General features: G+C 40.4%; 1 protein-coding gene across 11 annotated transcripts in view; it reads left to right on the plus strand.

Moving 5' to 3' along the window:
* Window positions 1-20,268, plus strand: part of C11H8orf48 (chromosome 11 C8orf48 homolog) — a 97,738-nt gene that overhangs the window by 24,957 nt on the left and 52,513 nt on the right. Inside the window, exons 7-9 of one of the 11 annotated variants that reach the window (XR_009959580.1) lie at window positions 749-1,808; window positions 5,227-5,303; window positions 17,057-17,093. The exons of 8 other annotated variants lie outside the window; for them this stretch is intronic. Coding sequence is in view for 1 of the 3 variants with exons in the window: in XM_062584688.1 (XP_062440672.1) it covers window positions 749-915 (167 nt within the window). In the remaining 2 variants the exon portion in view is untranslated. Of the gene's footprint in view, window positions 1-748; window positions 4,202-4,736; window positions 5,122-5,226; window positions 5,304-17,056; window positions 17,094-20,268 lie in introns of those variants that run through there. 2 more of the 11 variants (XR_009959581.1, XM_062584688.1) reach the window with 2 other exon arrangements.

Below are 20,268 nucleotides of genomic sequence, written 5' to 3' on the forward strand. Positions count from 1 at the left end.
ACACCTATCAGATTCCTACAGGGAAATCACAAAGACACTGTAAAATCATTAGGCACTGTAATGTAGGTACTGTACAGGACTGTTCCAAGAAGGTAAGTGGAGGTTATTTGTAATTCCATTTCACAGCCGGGTCAGGTGGCCATATTTTCAAAAACAAAATAGGAATGCTTTTAAAATCTAAGTTTCCAAAGTACTGCTTGTGCCAAAACTGCGTTTTAACATGTAAAAAGGAGACTGCTTTTATGGATAAATCCCTTCCCTACAAAACAGGATGAGGGTTCAGTTCATGGCTCTGCCACAGACTTTCTGAATGACTATGACTAAACTACTCAGTAGTGTGGGTAATATATTAGTGCTGCCACCTTTTTATAGTCTGCTTTGCTCAAAAGCAAGCGCAAAAGTATGCTTCTTCCTATTTTCTGGCACTGTTATGTTCTTCATCCAGTGAGAGCTCTACTGACATTCAAGGCCTTTAGACTCTGCAGTAATGGTGTGTTGTAGAACAGAAAAACAGAGGAAAGGAAAGGTAAGTTCTCCAGTCCATTCAAGCCATTGCTGCACTTTCTATCATGTATATTAAGAACCAAAAAGAGATGGGAAGTGGGAGTCCTTTCAAGTCAATGCAGAAGAATCACACAGCCTAAACTGGAACTGAGCTTAATAAATAGCTATTCCAAAATTGTCATCTGATTTGAACAATAATGGAAAAATAGTCATAATCTGTCTGATATCTCATATCTTCTTTAAGACCCAGCAGATACAAGAGGATCCTTAACTGTACTGAAAGAGAGGCAGCCAGAGTCCATGCTTACCAGGCTGAGAAACAGACGATCCCATGATGGTGAAGGCTTGAAGCTTGTGACTTCCGGCAGTGGGACAAGAGCTCCTGCTCTGCCTGTGGATCTGCAACTATAGAACGGCTTTGGTGTCCTGTTAGGAGAGGAGGGGCTGAAAGCTCTGTGTGACAAAGCATCAGAGCAAGTCAAGCCTGAATTAGCAGGAGCACAGGAAGAAACAGTGAGTGATAGGACTGGGAGACTCCCTCCTGTGGAGGACTGAGGCCCTCATCTCATGACCTGACTTGCTATCCAGGGAGGTTTTCTGCTTGCTGGGGGCTTGGACCCAGGACATGGTGCAAAGACTGCTAGGGCTTGTCTGGCCCTCAGGCTGTTACCCCTTGCTGCTCTTGCATGTGGGCACAAATGATACTGCCCAGGGAAACCTGGAGTATATTAAGAATGACTACATTGCCTGTTGAAGAGGAGTGGATGGGTCCTGCAAATCAACACCTGGTTTCACAGCTGGGTGCAAGCAACAGGTGTCTGGTTTTTTTCACTGCCATTAGACTCTCCGAGATTGAGGACTATTAGGGAGAGCCAGGATCCATCTGACCAAGTGGGACAAAAACACCTTTGCCAACAGGCTGACCAGCCTGGTGAGGAGAGCTTTAAACTAGGAACTACATGGGAGTGAGATGATGAGCCACAAATAAGTGGAGGAATTGGTGGACTGGATTGGCAAGGCTGGGACCTACTTCAAGTGTGTGCACACAAATAAGCAAGTGCCAAGAAGATGGCTTTCTAGAGATTCTCTCATACTTTTTTCTGTGAAATCAGAATGACTGGGTGCTCATCTGAAGTGTTTGTACTTCAATGAACACAGCACGAGGAGCAAACAGGAGGAGTTAAAAGTCTGCCTGCTGCTGCAGGGCTATGATCTCACTGGAATCACAGAAACATGGTGAGATACCCCAAATGGCTGTGCTGCCGTGGATGGATGTAGGCTCCTAGGAAGAACAGGCCTAGAAGGTGAGGAGGAGGAGTTACCCTTTATGTAAGAGGGCAGTGGGAATGTGTGGAGCTCTGCCTAGGGATGAACGTACAGTTAGTTGAGAGTGTATAGGGTTGGACGGAAGGGCAGATCAATATGGGTGGTGGTGTGGTGGATGTCTGCTACAAACTGCCTGATCAAGAAGAGTTAGCTGAAGCCTTTCTCAGACAAGAGGAGGGAGCCTTATGTTCGTAGGCCCAGGTCTTTATGGGGGCTTTGACTGTTACATATGTACTGGAAGGACAAAACAGCAGGGCACAAGCAGTTCAGGAGGTTTCTGGAGTGCATTGATAACTTCCTGACACAGGTGATTGGGGAGCTGATGAGGGCAGGTGCTCTGCTGGACCTCCTGCTTACAAACAAAGACGACTGGTTAGGGACGACCTTGGCTACAGTGACCAAGAGGTGGTGGAATTCAGGATCCTAAGAGGAGGGAACAAGGCAAACAGCAAGATTACAATCCTGGGCTTCAGCAGAGCAGATTTTGGCCTGCTCAGGGACCTACTTGGTAGAATCTCATGGAGGACAGTCCTGGAGAGAAGAAGGGTTCAGAAGACCTGGTTGATTTTCAAGGATCATGTCCTGTGACCTCAAGAATTGTCCATCCTAATGTGCAGGAAATCGAGCAAAGGTGGTAGGTGGCCTGAACAAGGTGCTCCTGAAAAAACTCAAACATAATAAGGAAGTATACAGGAGGTGGAAGCATGGACAGGTGGTCCAGGAAGAATATAGATACCCTGTCCAAGCATGCAGGATGGGGTTAGAAAGCCAAAGCCCATCTGTAATTAAATCTAGAAAGGTATGTAAAAGGTAACAAGAAAGACTTTTACGAGAGTTTCAGCAGTGAAAGAAAGACTAGGGAGAATGTGGACCTGCTGCTGAATGGTGGCATGGGTCCTGGTGACAAAGGACCTGGAAGAAGTCAAGGCATTCAGTGCTTTCTTTGATATAGTCTTTACTGGTGAGGTTTGCCTGTAACAATTCCAGGCTCCTGACACAAGTGGGAAAGCTTAGAGCAGTGAAGACTTTCCCTTGGTACAGGAGGATCAAGTTGCAAGGGAACATTTAAACAAAGTGAACATACACAAGTCCATGGGACCTGATGGGAAGCACCTGTGAGTGCCGAGGGGAGCTGGGTGATGTCTTTGCAAGGCAACTCTTGATAATTTTTGAAAGGTCATGATGTTTAGGAGAGGTTCCTGAGGACCGGAAGTAAACAAATGTCACTTCTGCCTTCAAGAAGGGTAAAGAGAATCTGGGCTACTATAGTACAGTCAGCCCCACCTCAGTCTCTGGGAAGATGATGGAGCATATCTTCCTGGAAACCATTTCTAAACTCATTAAGGATAAAAAGGTAATTGGGTGTAGTCATCATGTGTTTAGAAAGGGGGCAAATACGCTCGAGCGACCTGATAGCCTCCTGTGATGAAATGACTAGCCTGGTGGATGAACGGAGAGCAGTGAAGGCTGTTTGTTTTGACTTCAGTGAGGCTTTTGACACTGTCTCACATGGCATTCTCATAGACCAACTGAGTATGGACTAGACGGACAGTGAGGTGGACTGAAACTGACTGAAAACTGGCTGAAGTGCCGGGCTCAAAGTGTTGTGATCAGCAGCACAGAGTATGGCTGGAGGCCAGTCACTAATGGAGTACCGAGGATCAATACTGTGGTCAATGCTGTTTATACTCTTCATTAATGACCTATGTCATTATGGACAGAGTGCACCAACAGCAAGTTTACAGATGATACGAAATTAGAAGAGGTGGCTGATACACCAGATGGTTGTGCTGCCATTCAGAGGGACCTTGGCAAGCTGGAGAAATGGGCAGAGAGGAACCTCATGAAGTTCAACAAAGGGAGGTACAAAGTCCTGCACCTGGGAGAAATAACCTCATGCACCAGTATAGGCTTGGGGCTGCTGGCTGGAAAGCAGCTTTCCAGAAAAGCACCTGCGGCTCCTGGTGGACAACAAGCTGAACATAAGTCAGCAGTGCGTGCTTTCAGTGAAGAAGGTCAATGCCACCCTGAGCTGCGTTAGAAAGTGCATAGCCAGTAGGTCAAGGCAGGGGATTATTCCCCTCAACTTGGCACTGCTGAGACCACAGTAGCAGAAAAAGAAAAAGTCATCGTATCAGCTCATCCTGCAACACTCTGGATATTTGAGTTTCTGCGAAAGAATTGGACCTTATGCTTAAATTTATCTAAGTCTTTTCATATCATCTTTAATCATTGTATTAAGTGCATGCTCATACATACACAAAATATACTTTTCAAGTTGGGTCAAATTCCATCTGCTGAAGTCTCAATGTTGACACATTCTCAGGAGGAAACTTTCCATTAGAAGAAAACAAAAACATTCTTCAATATCCATGCCCTAATTTAATTTAAATAGTAGAGAATAAATTATTCTTACACTGTTTAGTTGCTTTTATGTGAGTTATAAGTCTTCATAATGCTCAGATAAAATACATTGAAGATGTGAATTAGTATTTCAGGAATATATACATTTAATTCCCATTAACATTTATTAAATATATTAGACAATGGTTCAGGTATTTACAAAAACAATTTGAGTGATATTTTTGTCTTGGAAATACTGATTTGTTGGAAAAAAACTTTGCATGAAAGCATATTAATATATTGGGAAGCTCAACACATTTCTCAGCTTTTTAATGAACTTGCTGTGATGTTTGATATTTACATAAGAGCAGGCCATTAATGTAATATGTGTCTTCATCTAGAGAGGTAATTTGCTACCCTGACTCGTATTTTTGTTTCTTTCTATATTAGCAAGCTAATATATGGAGTAAAGCTTAATTTAGTACAAGCTGTTGGGGACAAAATGTGCTCCTTGTTTTATAATGTGCTTAGAACAGGCTTTATCTTTTCTTTTTGTTCTTCAGATTTGACCTCTGCCCCTCTAAGGAGAGAACTCCAGCAAAGCAGAGCCAAATAGGGTTTTGAAATTTTTGTCTTGAAATTTGAAGGTGTAAAAGAGGAGAAAGTTTGATACAATTTACGTGAGAGGAACAAAGGAAGCTCCAAACAAGTAACAGGAATTAGTGCCTCAAAACAGCTTCGTTGAGGTTACTGGCAGCTGATCAAATGCTAAATCACTGGGAAGAAGTAAGAATGTTAATGAACAGCTCCTTGATTTCACTGAGATCCCTACCTTTTTATCAAAACTGTAAACAAAACTGGGCTACTATATTTTGGGGACTTAGTAATAATAATATTAAGGTTAATGTTAAAAAGAACAATAACAACTTGTACTTAAAAAACCAAAATGCTGGATGGATGGATGGAAGACTGGGCTTATCTAGAGTTTTGCTTTTTTTTTTTTTTTTATTTATTTTGGTTAGGATAACTCTGTTTTTTGGTTCTTCATTTCAGTTGAAGGAAGGAACCTTCTGCAAATGTCGAAATCTCCAGCTTCATTAGAAGGATGAGGGCCAGAGATTACAGATTAGGTACTGCAGTTTTATTATTTTAATATGAAGTTCGTTTTGCATATGCTGCCTTTAGGTCAACTCACACTTCCCTTCTTTAACTTCCTGATTTTATCTGTTGAGGAAGAATGGTTATCAGAAACATATAAACCAGCAACAAGCAAGAAAATTGGGTCTATGGTACTGTTTTCAAGTGAACCCAAAAACATGTTTTCAAGGTAAAGACCACTGGCCTGAAACTATAATCCTACTCCTTGTGAATCAATATCAAAAATCTCTTTGATTTCAGTAGGAGGAGAATCCTTGACATCTAGCTTGTGTACATCTCTTTCATGTATTCATATAGATTTATACACAAGCTTCATTTTCAAATCAAATGTAGAATTACTTCTAGCGTTTATATCATCTTAAATATGTATTGGATTTTTAATGTAGTTCTAGGCTTTCTTTCTGCTTGTAAATTCCCCTGATGCCTTTTAAATGCATCTTCCATGTTTATTGCAGTTGGAGGAGAATGTGCCTACTTCTACATTTGCATCTTTTTGATGTAGACATCTGTATGAAATGTATCTATCATGTTGTAAACCTGATATGCAAATGATTCTTTTCTCCTCCTCTAGAGCTAGTGTAGCAAGACATCTACTAATACACTCGTGCACAAAATTGCAGATGAAAGCCAGAGTGGGAGTGAGAGCAAGAGAAAGTGGGAACAAGGAGGAGGGAGGGAAAGGAGAGAAGGGAGAAAAGAATCCAAGAAGCACATAGTGAGGTGTGTCAGTCTTGCTACCTGTTTTTCACTGTATCTTCTCTAAACTCTTGTGTAAGGCCCAACGGCCAGATTTTAAGGGGATTTCAAAGATGCAGGTAAGACCAACACAGGCATTTTCAAAAAAGCCTGTACATACTACAGATGGATCTGTCTTCATCTTCGGCTGCTTAAAAATACTTTTGGGAATCTTAAGATTCCCAAACTGCGAAGTACTAGTCAGCTTTCAGCTGAGAGCCTACTAGATTTCATACTTCTCAATTGGTTGTGTGTACTTTGAAGGTGTTAAATAGTAAATATTTGGGTATTACAGAACAGCAACATCCCTCAGATATGTTTGTAATGTCAACAGGTTTGTAGGTGTTAAACATGGCAGATTTACCTGAGAAGCATTAAAATCAAATGACCTGTTTTTACCTTTGCTTTCCTAATTGTTACCCGCAAATAAGAACAAAAAAAGATCTATATTAGATTTTTTTATACTTAATCACACCTTAGAAATTTAATTTGCCTATAATCCTTGCTATGATGTCCAGTAATATAACAAGCAACCTAAATGAAGATTTAAGCATGTCAATTAGTCTTTTAATTAAGTCTATAAAATTCAGAACTTAATCTCTTAGAATGCATTACCCTATTTTTATCCTAATGAACCAGGAAGGTCTGCTTTTAGCAGTTGTTCAGCCTGTTTTGTCTTCATTATACTCTGGAAATACGATGGTGAATTTTCTAGGCTGTCTAATGGTTTTGTTTTGAGGTTTTCTCCTCCCTTACGCAAGAGCAGGAAAAGACTGCAAGTTTTGGAATTACTTGTAATAGCTCATTCCAGCACTGATCAGATATATAACAGAAAGTCCAATCTTGTTTCTTTGAAAGGAACAATATCTCCTGGTTTCCTGAATCAGTATAGGACCAGGAATATCCTAATTCTCTTAAAAACTGCAGGAGGTTCAGGTAATTTTGAGAGAGAGACTGAATGTGAAAAAAGGAAGGAATTTTAGAGCAGATGCCCTCTCTGCACTGAGAGGTGCTGAGGAAAGCTGCTTCTGTTGTTTCAGATGGAAGTTGAAGGTTTTGCTTTTACGTTCCCGAACTACTACTGTGGGCATGTCTGCCTGTGATTTGTGTGGACCGTAAATGTAATACACGATTTCTGTGGGCTTTTGGTTTGTAGAGGAGCTATGTGGAGCTGCTTCTGTTTTGTAAGGATTTAATTTAAATTAAGTAACCCTTGAAGTGAGGACAACTGAAGCAACAGATCTGTTGTTTTGTAGGCTCTCTCTGAAACTCATATTCATCCTATTGATTTTAAGGTGACTTCTCATGACATGTTAATTTGGCACAAAAGTGATTTGATAAACACCAGCAGCTTTTTAGGCATGATTATAGCCTTCTTGTAACTGCGTGCTTTGGCAAATGTTACTATCTTTTGTACGTGCACGGTACAAGTACGTATGGAAGTTGCTAGCACCTGTTTGCAGGGACAGGCTACAAGTACATCATGTTATAGATTAAGTGCTTGCTGATTTCCATACTCAAACCAGTGCTACCAAAATGTACCTGTCTGATGTGCGGTTTAATCTTCTTGTCTGTCTCTTGGTGTGAAGAGAGTTGATCAATGAAATCTCTGTATAACAGTTTTTGCAACAGCTTTGAAATTCTATATTAAATGCTCCTAATAAATGTGCTGACTGAGGCTTATGCATGCTATAATACAACATATTAGGAAGAGATTTCAAGTCTTACTCCTTTCATGTGCTCCTATTTGGAGAAGTTGTTTTTTTTTTTCTTTTTTTTTTCCTTTGGCATTTTAATTTGGAGAATAGTGCTACATGAAAGTGTTACTCTGTAAACATTTGAACAGACCTGTTCCTTTATGATGTTCACTTTGAAATAGGCTTTGCTGCATTTTAAAAACTATGTTGAGATTTCTTTTCTCAACACTTCCCACAGTATTCTTTTCTCAGAGGCTGGATCTTGCAGATAAGCCATTTTTTTTTCCTGCTATAGAAACAATTGCGTATGATCAGCTGGAAAATGTACCCCATAAAAGCTGGATCCCTTTTTCCCTTTGGAAATTGTCTTTCGTGGTTGACTTTTTACTAATTTAGTTCATATTCTTTTCCTTTTGCACAATGTTCTACGTGGTTCTTCCCACATCCCTTTCTAAATCGGGGCAATTACATCCTGCGATTACAGAGGCAGCCTATGAACTTTTCCATTTGTCTATATTCTAGATGTTTTTCTGTGAAAATGTAGCTCCTGAAATGCAAGCAATTCCCTAGCCTCCACTGATGCTCAAAATCACTCAATGACTTTTCCATTTGCCTCTGAGATCAGTTTGTCCTACATTAGCTCCATCTTACTTTTTTTTTTTTGAGTCAGAACAAGTACTTACCTGTCCAGATACAAGTGATTGTTTTAATCATTCTCTTGAACTAAAGGATAAATGAAAACTGAAAGCTGTTTGGAGTTGAATTCAAATGAACAAAACAAAAACCTAAGAAGCAGGATCTTCATAAAATTAGATCTTAAGAAAGTCAGTGTCTTTTTCATTAAATTTTCATTTTCTTTGTAGGTGAGAGAAGGTTTTGGTTTGGGCAAATCAGTTGTGAAAAGAAAATGAACAAATGGGAAAGGGCTAAGAAGAGAGATCTTTTTAAAAAATCTCTCCTCTCCTTTTTTTTCTCCTTCCCTGCTGCTAGTGAGGGATGTAATTGCGGATGGGATGCTTTGCAGCCTTTCTCTTGGGTCTAAAATTGCCAAGATTGAAAATCCTACAGGGATAACTTTTTTTTTTTAACTTTCTCAAGAGTGAAAAGATTATTTGAATATTCAAGTATTCAATTCATTTAAAAGGAAAAATTCTTCTTCCAGACAGTGTGCTTATTCTTGATGGATAGTTCCAGCCTAGGACTACAATATGTTCAGTACTCAAGGAATTTCACCTTCAAAATTGTGCAAGAAAAATAAGTTAGAGGGTGGGAGGAATCAGGGGACATAGAGAGGGGGTGAGGAATGTCATTTTAGCTGCAGCTACTTTGTGTTGTTACATTTCTGGAATAAGATCATATTTATTTCCCCACAACGTGGACTAGGGATACTCTGGGTGTAATCTTAATAAGTAGTAAGCCTCCTCACTGCCACCTTCTCCTCTCTCCCAGCCTTAACACAGAAGTACTTTGTCTTTGGCATAGAAAGAACTTGCATGCAGTATGCAGGTCTCAGTACCAAACCTAAAGCCCTAGTGTGAGAGAAGGGGATTAAACACTTTCCTTAGGCATCATGCCTACTAGTGAGGGTTAACTTTTCTTTTAACTTAAAATCGTGTTCCAAAAAAAGGGATAAGTAACGTGAAATGCCTTACAGATCGATCAGCGTGTTAGAGCCCTGGGTTACATGGCATGTTGCCCGCACGTTGCGTTAGCCGTGCATGCAGGGGAACGCTGGGCGTATGGAAGGCACGTTGCCTTCTCTCATTTGTGGGATGAAGGATTCAGTCTACGTGTATATGTAGCAGGACCTACTGCCCGGGTGCACTTATGGAAGGGGAGGAAGGGGTGTGTGGCTTGCCCCCCTCGACCACCCGCAGAAGTGGATAAAGGAAGGGGGGAGGCTTGTAATATGCGCGTAGAGAAAAGGGAAAGGTGTTGCGGCAGCCCCGCATGGTGGTACCGCGCCGCGGGAGCAGAGGGCAGCGCGGGCAGCCCTCGGGGTGCCCCCGGCCCTGGGGGCGCCCGCCTGCCCCGGCCACGCAACGGTGCATCTTCCGCGGGCGGCTTCCCCTGCTCCGGCTTTTCCCTGCCTGCCTCTCCGCCCCACGCCAGCAGCACTTTGCCAGGAATTCAACTCACCAGGTAGATTCCCTCTGAAAAGGGCACACGTGCCATTTGCCCTTTGCATAGCAGGGGAAGGAAAGGAGGCTTTTTTCTTTTATTTTTTTCTGTATCTTCCCCCCCCCTTTTTTTTTTCTTTTAATTGCGACCGCTGCCGCCTCCCTCCAGCACTTCCTAATGAGCCTCTGGTTCCGCACAAAGGATTCATCATAACCATGCAGCACTCACCTTCTCCGGCCACATCTTCCTCAGCCCGCTGGGCTGGTTTCAAAAGGGGAGGCTGCTCGGGGCTGGTGGCAAGACCGAGAGCCCCGTGGTGGAGGCAGCCTGGTGCCTTGTTAACTGCCCGGTCTCGTCCCCCTTGGTCTTTAAAACCGAGCGGCAGCTAGCGCTGAACAGGCGCGTTAGTTGTGCTGCAGACCTGGGGAGGGTGGAAGAGCTGCACACACCAGCTACCTCAGCAGCACTCTCTGATCCCAGCCAAATTTTTCAACTTTATTTAGGGGGAAGAATAGATCACATGGGGAGCTTCACCAAACTGGGAGGAGCATGTTAGTGCAGAATCAGGTCACTAACATAAAAGCCCAGGAGTTAGTCACAGACACAAAGATTAATAGTGTTAGCATAATCCAGGCATAAAAAGCAGGCTGAGACAAAGACAGGAGATGCTTATGGGAATTAAAAGCGTCTGTTTTCCTTCCTTATCTGTGTCATTAAGCTGGGTAATCTCTTGCTCTTTTTATCAGGTGAGTTTTCCTAATTGAGTAAGAAATAGAGTAGAATGTAAAATAAACGTTTCCAGCTTCCAAGTGATTTTGAGCACATTCTTCTTGGCTGTCTTTTTTTTTTTTTTTTTTTTTTTTTTTTTTAAGTATCTCAAACGCTTGGTCTGTCTCTCTGTATCCTGCTTCGTTGTATCAATTCGGTCCTGGATAAATAGATCCATTCCAAAACGTACCCGTGGCCACATAAAATACTGCAATCTTTAATTTGCATCTCTTACTCAGACAAAGGTAAGAAGGCTGCTGGCTGATCTCTTATTGTCCAACTAATCATCTTAGAATTAAGTTTCTACAGTGGCTTCTTCTGATCCCTGTGTTTCATTCATTAATAGATGGCAAAGCTCCCAATAGGAGCGTAGGTAGAGCAAAAGCTGTCCATGAGTGCAGAACTGATTACTGCCAGGACCGCAGCATGGTTCTTACGACTTCTAAGGTCTTTCTTTATTTAATCATCAACCGCATCAAAAAACCTGAGATGGATTTAGGTTAGTTAGAGGCCAAAACTCAAATGTGGATGCCTAAATATGGCTACCTAAGTACATATATATCTTGTGAAAAAGTAGGCCTGACTTTTGTAGGTGCTAAGCAACTGTTCTTCTGCATTTCCATCTGCTTTTAAGTCACAACCCACCCTCTGCCACTTTCCTCATGTCCACACTTTTTAAAAGAAATTAACTTGGAAAAGTAGGCAATATCTTATTCCTGTGCTTACAGAAGCATTCTGCCCAGTAGAAGCTCCATTCTAAAAACATAATTCAGACAAAGGGGAAGTGAGCTGAATGCACAATAAAGACAAGAGGCCTGATCTATCCAGTTGGTATAAAATTGTCTACAGGAGATTTATCTGTTATACACCCAAAAATGACTCAGCTGATCGTCCAACAAGTAGCACCTGCCTACAGAGTAACTATCCTTCCTTCAGCTTGCAAAAAAACTAACCAGATTTGATATTTAAAAGCTGAAACAGTCAAAATGTTAATTCTTGGCATCTTCTTAATGAAGACTTCAAGTGAGCCTATAAGGGACTCAGGATTAGAAACGCTACTGAATTGCATCACATCAGGAAAAGCAAGCTTCACTGCAGTGTCGATGAAAATGTGCAACTCAAAATACTTCAGTGTGCAGTGCAGTTCTTTGCTGCCTTATTTGTAGGGTATAACTTACAGACTTTGCTCTGAATCCTTCAGACCTGAGGTGCACACCTGCGCCTGTTCCAGGCTCCCTGCTTACCATGGGTCTCTTAAAGGAGTGAAGGAGCCAGTTAAACTTGAGAAGAATTGCAATTCCTTCTTTTACAAGACAAATGAATGTAGTAGGGAAAAAGCCCCTTACATCTCCACTACAATATAAACATGCTGAAAAGACACCTATAGCCTGTCCTCGTGCTTGAGCTTTGAAAATGGGGTAGTATCTCTGAACCAGTTTTGTAGAAAACCTGTTTTTTGTTAGCTGGAGGATTTGCCCCTATATATAATTTTTATTTCAAGTGTGCAGAGGCCTAATTTTCAACAGTGTCATCCATTCCTCTGTACGTGTAGTTTGACATGTTTTCTTTGGTTTTATTTTTTAATAATTTCTCTTTATTGCCAGCTAGCAATGAAAAGTAAGATAACAAGACTAACAAAGACTGTAGAAGATCTGTTTAGTCCTTATTTATTTTTTCATTCCCAAGTTAATTTGCTCTTACTGCCTGAAGGCTTCTGTGTTATCCATTCTGTAAAACTTTTCTTTTTATTTCTTTTTATACATAGTTTCTGACTTGAGACTCTTGTTTTGATTGGGAAGGATATGTCTATCTATCTGTCTATATACTTAACTACCTACCTACTTGTATTTATATATTTGGTTGTTTTAGTCAGTTGCAAAGCCCTGGCAATACAAATTCTTACCAGTTTGTATTAGTTGAAACAGTAGTTTTTCCTCCATCTTTATACATACATATCTTTCTGCTGCATTTTTGCCTATGAACTCATAAATAAGACACATTTCCTCTGTAGGAATGTCTGAAAATGTTCTAATTTATTTTTATGCTGCATTTGATCTTAATCCAGTATGAGTAATAAACTGAAATTTCTCATACTACCATATTTGCTACTTCCTAAATCTTCACTGTTTCATGGCTTGTAACTGGTCAAGGACTAGATCAGCCAGTTTGAAGGTTGTGGTTATATCAGAGGACTATCGACCAACTGCACGAACAATATTTATATGGCGTAGCCCTATTTCTTCCAGAAAACCTGTATTTTCCAGAAAATCAGTGAATCAATAAAAATGTTGTATTATGCTTGAGCGCACAGATCCTGATCAACAGTGACATATTCCCACTGATTTCAACAGGACTTAAACCGAAGTATCTTTGTGCTTAGGGTCTCATGACAGCAAATACTATTCAAAGCTCATGGAAGCCATTAGAAAGACCACAGTAAGTTCTGACAGTGATTGAAGGAAAATGAACATTAGAAACAACTTGAGAGTTTCTCTTCAGTCCTTCAAGTCTTGAAAAATGACCCAAAGCTTCACTCTTAGTCTGCAATGAAATGTTCCTTATTCATCACTGCAGAAATCTCTGGTGTCCCAGTCAGATTGTTGACATTTCCATTGCTACTTCTATTTTAAATGTTATAATTAGTAATTTTTCACACTTGTAGATTGCCCTTTCTCCTAGAAATTTGAACTGTAAACACTGTGAAATTAAATTGCGTCACACACCACTTGTACTATATGTACAAAATGCAAAGAGATTTCTCTCAAGCTAATGTTTTCTTCTGTTCTACCTACAATGTCTGTATTGTCGAGGTGCTTTCTCATTATGAAGAAACTGAAACAAGTCCAGTAGATGTAATGGGTCACCGTCTTACATTCATACCGTGAGAAAGGAATCTCTTTTTGGCTTTGCTTATTTAGAAGCTATTAGAATCCAAAAGTGAGGAGGTAGGCATTAAATAACGAATTATTAAAAGCAAAATTTCTCACGAAAAGCAGGCCATCAAATTCCTCTTCATCTGATAAAATTATAAATATTGACTGCAGGGCAAGAGCCAAGATTTATTACCAAACATAATGACATGAAAACACGTTCTGTAAAAAGTTTCAGTGCTTGTATACTATTCTTCTCTTCCATCCTAGTGAGAAAGTTTGATTTTATTAGCAAGATAAAATTGACTTAATCAAAAAATCAGTTAGCAATCTATTCCCGGATGAGCACACAATGTAAAAATGACAAAAAAATGAGTATATAAAATAAATAAAATGGGTGATGTAAGTTGGAAATTTCTAATTAATGCCATTTTTAAGAGTAAGAAGAAAGTCTGAAATCAAAAGGCATTACAGATAATATTAATGGAAGCAAATGCTTTCTTACACAGCACATTATTCTCCTGGAGAGTCTGCTGCTACAAACTGAAAGTCTTGAAGGATTCGGTAGAGGAGTCAATGTTCTTGTGGGAATGAGAGCGTCCACAGTTACAGGCAGTGCATTTTTATCACGGCCTCGCAAAAGACAGATACCACTTAGCAGGTGTAGGGAGGAAATCCTCTTTTGGGCTGGTTTCCTCTTTTGTTTCCCCCCGTAAGCATAAAAGCATTTTAAAAAGTATTTGGAACTGACAAATATCAGCATATTGTACTATAGAATCAGCATGTGTGAGTTTATATAGTGATTTTTGTTTTCTTACCATAAAACAGTTCTGGGCTTGCCTTATTGCATTATGTTGCACATTTATTAGGTGTGAAACAAATTCTGATTCAGCAACAACAATGTAAATCTAGACTTTTCCACTAAGATTAACTCCTTTTATGTGTGTGTGTACATATATATATATATATATACACATTTCTATTCCTAATACTGGTGTCTAGAGAGTCAACATTGCTTTTACAGGAACAAAAATCTCCTAGAAACAGCTTGAGTCAAATAACGAATGCTCTGGAAATTTGAAATATAGTAAGAGCATTCTAATGCACGTAGGATAGGTGCACCGTGTTTTACACCACTGTATTGCAAAGGTCAGCACTGTTAAGGAGGCTGACATATTCTTAGAAATGACCCAGAGCAATCCCAGAATAGGTGTCTGCCAGCGCTAACCTTGTCGTTTCTTAGACTTTCTTTTGTTGCCTCTCTTGCCTCCTGTCGGGTGCAAGTTAAATTTAAACACCAGTCATGCCTCCGGACAATAGCTCCCGTTCATGAAATAGAGGCAGCCTGTTATAAATGGACTTCCATGGACTATACATAACCTCCTGTGTTTTGTATCTGTGATTCTTTCTTCTTTAATACAGAGATACAGAAGCTTTCAGAGCATGACGAGGCTCTGTTCAACAGTTGGCAGAGCTAAGGTTAACTGTCTCTATCGTTTTCTTTTGATAAGAAAACTGCAACAACTGCCTGCCTTCCTGCAGAGATTGCCCAGAAGGCCCACCAGGAAGCACTGCAGCTGGCTGCTTCTGCAGAGCATTGGTTTTTGGGGCGGGACAACAGGAAAAGGGAGTTTTGGTAAATTCATTATTATGAACTCCACTTTTCCATCTTTTTGTCTTGCTTCTACCATCACAACAATATATTAGGACATGAAGTAGGGTTAACATTTTTGCTTCGTCTATAGAGGAGAAGCTTGTTGAATCACTGAGATATTCTCCAGTGGAAGGTACGTACTGTGTGCTGATGGGCACACTGTGCTTTAGTGGTAGTGCTGGCTGCAAATGGCCTGCTGGAGAGTCCAGATATTTGAGAGTGTAAAGATGGCTGAAACCATCTTAGTTCCCTTACATTTCTACAGAGCAGCTGTGTGTTTGTATTCTAAGGTAACATGTATCCTTGCTTTTGAAGTCTGATCTAGCTGTTGCTGCTAGATGCTTCTACCCACAGTAATCTATGCGCCACTCTTGAGTCTATTCTCTCTTCTCATGCTTCAGGGACAATCTGCAACCTCCTTCCTTACCACCAGAAGATCTGTGTTTTCCACATCCCTAGACATCCTTTTGGGTTCTCTCTTCCCATGCCAAGGGATGTGTATATCTCCTCTTTTCATTTAACTGTAATTTTTATATTGCCATTTTTATGCAGCCATTCTTACATGCCATAGCATGGGCTGCTGTATATTCATCATTGTACCCTACTGTTTTATTGATATTTATCAAAATCAGTATGGTTCTGTACATTGATGCCCAGAGACAGAAGACAAGCAAAATGTGTCATCAGTTTGAGTGCAAGACCTCATCTTGGGCACTTGCCTGGTCACCTCCTTTATTCCTGAGGATTCCCGGTGCTTTTTACTTAAGTTGTGTACAGAGTTGTGCACAATTACTTTACAGAGTTGCCAAACATTTAACACTGTGCCAGCTATGTCTGTCTCAGTTTTGTTGGCCTTTCCTTCTAAAGCATTAGTGCGTCTGTTTCTGAAACATGGAACTGACTGAAAGCTAATGGAGTGATGACATTTGTCACCATGATCAATTGTTTTCTTCTATATTAAAATTTACCCAAGTTTCACCAAACTGAAAGTGTAAGCACAATACAGGCTATGGAAATTGTTTCAGGTCTTGTGGACATGTGACACATTTAGCCAAGTACCTGCAGATTCCATCTTCACAGACCATGTGAAGTGGTCTTCTTGGAAGTGGCCTGGGTCAGACGAGGTCTTTTATGAATTGTTATTTTGGGTTTTTGCAGGCTGAGTTATACTTAGACCTGAGGTGAGGCTAGCTGGTGACTGACCCAGCAAGGAGACTGGGAGTGGGAGGAAAGAAAGACTGCATTTGGTTAAGGAATATGTAGAGGGTGATTAGGCTGGGGAGCCAGTACTTTCAAGGAAAGTAGTTAAGCTGTGCTTTACTGGAAGAGAACATTTAGGGAATTTTGGAGAGGAACATTTAGGGGAGGAACTGATGGGGGATTATCTGGAAGGGAAGCAGCTATGAGAGTGAATCTTCAGAGACTACAACAGGAGTGCGGACACTGATATTATCCAGTGAGGAAAATGGGAAACTAGGATGAAGAACCAGACATGAAGACAGGACTGGAACAGAGAGATTTCAGCAGTGATGGAGAAGAAAGGGTCCGATCTGAGGGAAACAGATCATCATCTCTGAAAGCATGCCCCTCTGCGAGCTGAAATGGAAGCAAAAACCCCCCTGCCAGTACTTTCCTGCCAGCTAACACAAGTGAAACCCACTGACAAAGTGTCTCATCACCTTCTTGCACTGGCCCACACAAAACATGTCAATACAGTGATAAACTCAGGCTATATCATGAAAAAAACTTTGAATATTGAAATACAGCTTCACTGGTTGGAGAAATTTGGGAGTATTTATCAAACAATACTTTTAGAGTGCAAGAAAAAAGAGAAGGTTCTCAGTAGAGAATGTATGACTGACATTGGTCCTTCTTTCTAGCCTGACACCGGAATCCTTTGAGTCCGTGGATCTGGGTGCGTATGCACTGCTTACTCCCTTGATAACCACATCGCTAGGTATGATTGCTAGCACAGTTAAATGCAGCCTTGGAAAACCGGATTTAATTTCTGCCTTCACTACAGAGATCCTAATGACAAGTTGCTTAAAATGAAACCTTTTTGAAGTATTCATTAACTGAATGTTCTTCATTTTCTGGATACTCAGTTTGAGGTGATGTGTGATTTGCAAAAACTGTATACTTAGAGCTAGAACTGAGTTGTCAACATTTAAAGCACTTTATAATGGTAAGCACTCTACAAAAATCATGCTTTCGTTCTCTAAATTGGATATCCTGAATTAATGAATACTTTTACAGCACAGAAACTTTCTAGTCATTTTTTCACCAGCCAGTGGAGATAAAATGGAAGTGTTGGGACAATAAATTCATCAAGAATGTCTTAGTAATGTGAACCCTAGAAAAGCCATGAATAAATTAATCATATGCTCTCAGAGCAGGGTTTATGTATGAGGAAGGAAAGTGGGTTAAACTAAGCAGAGATGAAATGACCTTGTTCTGTAATAAAGCATTCAATCAGGGAGCTGTTCAACTGTTTCTGAGTAACCCCCTGTGGAGACAAGCCATTAGAAATGGGCTACACACCAAACGACAAGACGAAAACAAATACTGAATAGCTGCTCATTAATTGGAGTCATCCACCCTGTAGACTGAGTGAGGCAAGGTCTCGTGGAAAAAATAATATTTGATCACATAATTAAAGGCAGTAGCATACTGGGTAACATGAGGGATTCAAATTAAGACCACACAGGCAATTTTATTTCTGGAATTTATGAACTTTTGGGTATTTGACTTAGCATTCTCAATAATGTTCTTTTAACTTGGAATATTGTGTGTAATATATATGTGTTGTTTTTAAATAAAACTGGTTTTTCTCCAAGTCATGTCATTTTCACACTGCCTGCTGTCACCATTTCTGAAGGAGAAGCAGCTGGTGTGCTAAAAGAAGTTACGGACTTTGGAATCCTGCAAGGTTAGGAACTGAGGGGTTGGAGGGAGGTATTGACACAAGATAGCGCCCCCCCCCCCTTTTTTTTTTTTTTTTTGGCCTGCTAGATCCCTCCCACTGCTTTCCCCACTGTATTTTATAGAGCAAAATGTAAACATTTGCTTTCATGTATTTTGTGGTTCTAGTCTGGAAGTGACCCTAACAGGATCTTGGTGGGGTTCCATGGTTGTGGTTTCTCAATCCAATCTTCTCAAGTAATAAATAGAAAGGTGGAGTTCTTTATAATTGCCAGCTGCAAACTCAGCATGGGATCTGAGAGTCAAACAGCTCTGCTGGCTCAAATGCTGCCAGCAGGAAAGGCTCTGTAATCAGTATTTGGTTAACTGCTCTGCTCATGATGTTTGAGCCAGAACAGAATCCAGCTCCCACTCTGAGAGCTGTGTAGGCTCCACCATTCTAAATAAAGTCAAAATATCTGTAAATGGTGGTAATTATTAAAGTGAGCAGGTACATGAGGGAAGAGGTCCAGTAAATAGGAAAGTGTGGCTTTTGCTTATTTACTTTGAAACAGATCAAATTTTAAGATGTATCTTTAGATACTTTAAAGAAGTGTGATCCTATGGTAGTTTTGTTTGGTGTATTCATGGTTACCCAGACTGTAAATGAAAACTGATGAGTTTCTCTTACTCTTTCTCATAATCGTGATTTCTCATGTATGTATGTATGTAATTGTAATCATGTATGTAGTCATGTATCTCCATATCTTGGAGAAAGGCTATTAGATATACTGCCATAGTAAGACAAAAAAATTAGTGAGGGGAGTTTTGGGTTTTAACTGTTTAGTGCTATTAATGAATCTCCCATTTCATGCTCACTGGGCATTCAGTGTGTGCCGTAGTCGAAGAGCTTGTCCAGGATTGCTCTTAGCAGGGAAATATAAGTTGATTATGAGCAGTAAGAATCAGGAAGAAATGTCTTACCCAACATGTAACGCTGCCCATCTAGCTATATTTGTTGAGTTAAAGATTTATCTTCCTTTAGTATGGTTTTTGTCGGCTATAATGCCATATCCCCAAAAACTTAACCAACTTCCAGACCAGTCAAGATTGTGGTGATATCACTGAGCTAATCTTAACAACAACAGAATGGAATCTGAGTGATCGATTCAAAACTTGCTTCATTATGTATAACAAATAGTATACGTATGCTGTTAATTCATTCTTTGACCAACATGGGATGCTTCTTGTACTTTTGCTGAAGTAAATCTCTTGCCTTTGGCCTTGATTGCTGCATGAGACACACTGTGCATACCTTGGGATTTTCATGAATTGTAGCTCGAGGGAAGAGAAAATATGGCCATATGGATGAGTTTTGGAAACTCACAAATTGTATGTTCTACCTTGTTATGATATATGCACAGATATATAAAAAAGAGAATGAATCTCCTTAGGAGGAGATGTTATTCTGTGCTCTGTTGAGAAATAAGTGTCTCATTTCACTAAGTTCTTAAAAGAAACTGTCATCTGTGCATTTATAAGTTCCCAAGAAAGGCTGCTGAATGGGAGCAAACCGCATGCTTCAGGTTTGCCAGTGGCCTTCAATCACAGTATTTTCTAACAATCTTTTCCCTGTTTTGCCTTATATCTAGGCACAGGTGGAATTAACAGAATCACAGAATGGTTGAGGTTGGAAGGGACCTCTGGAGATCATCTAGTTCAACCCCCCTGCTCAAGCAGGGTCACCTAGAGCATGTTAGACAGGATCATGTCCAGGAGGGTTTTGAATATCTCCGGAAAAGGAGATTCCACAACCTCTCTGGGCAACCATATTGAATTTGCAGTTGAATTTGACCACCATATAAGAGACAGAGGCTTAGTGCTCTGAGCAGGATGCTAGAAACAGATTCAAAATACAATATGAGATCATACTGCTAAGTTTTATTGAGTTCTGTTAGCAGTGCTAAATTTGTACTCAAGGTCATTTAACCCACAATGTAATACTACATCACATTTCTGTGGATTTTTTTAAGACACTTTTTTTAAGGGGCACATTTTCGTCTCCATCTTGCGTGAGTCATCAGATGTGTAACAAATGAGCTAACGCTGAGTTCGTTCTCTTAGTCAAGAACTCCTTGCTGTAAGAAGTTGCTATAAGGAGACAGTTCCTCTCTCCTGCTCTTTCCAGCCT

This window comes from Rhea pennata, chromosome 11 (assembly GCF_028389875.1).
Source record: "Rhea pennata isolate bPtePen1 chromosome 11, bPtePen1.pri, whole genome shotgun sequence".
In the NCBI taxonomy this organism is placed as follows: domain Eukaryota; kingdom Metazoa; phylum Chordata; class Aves; order Rheiformes; family Rheidae; genus Rhea; species Rhea pennata.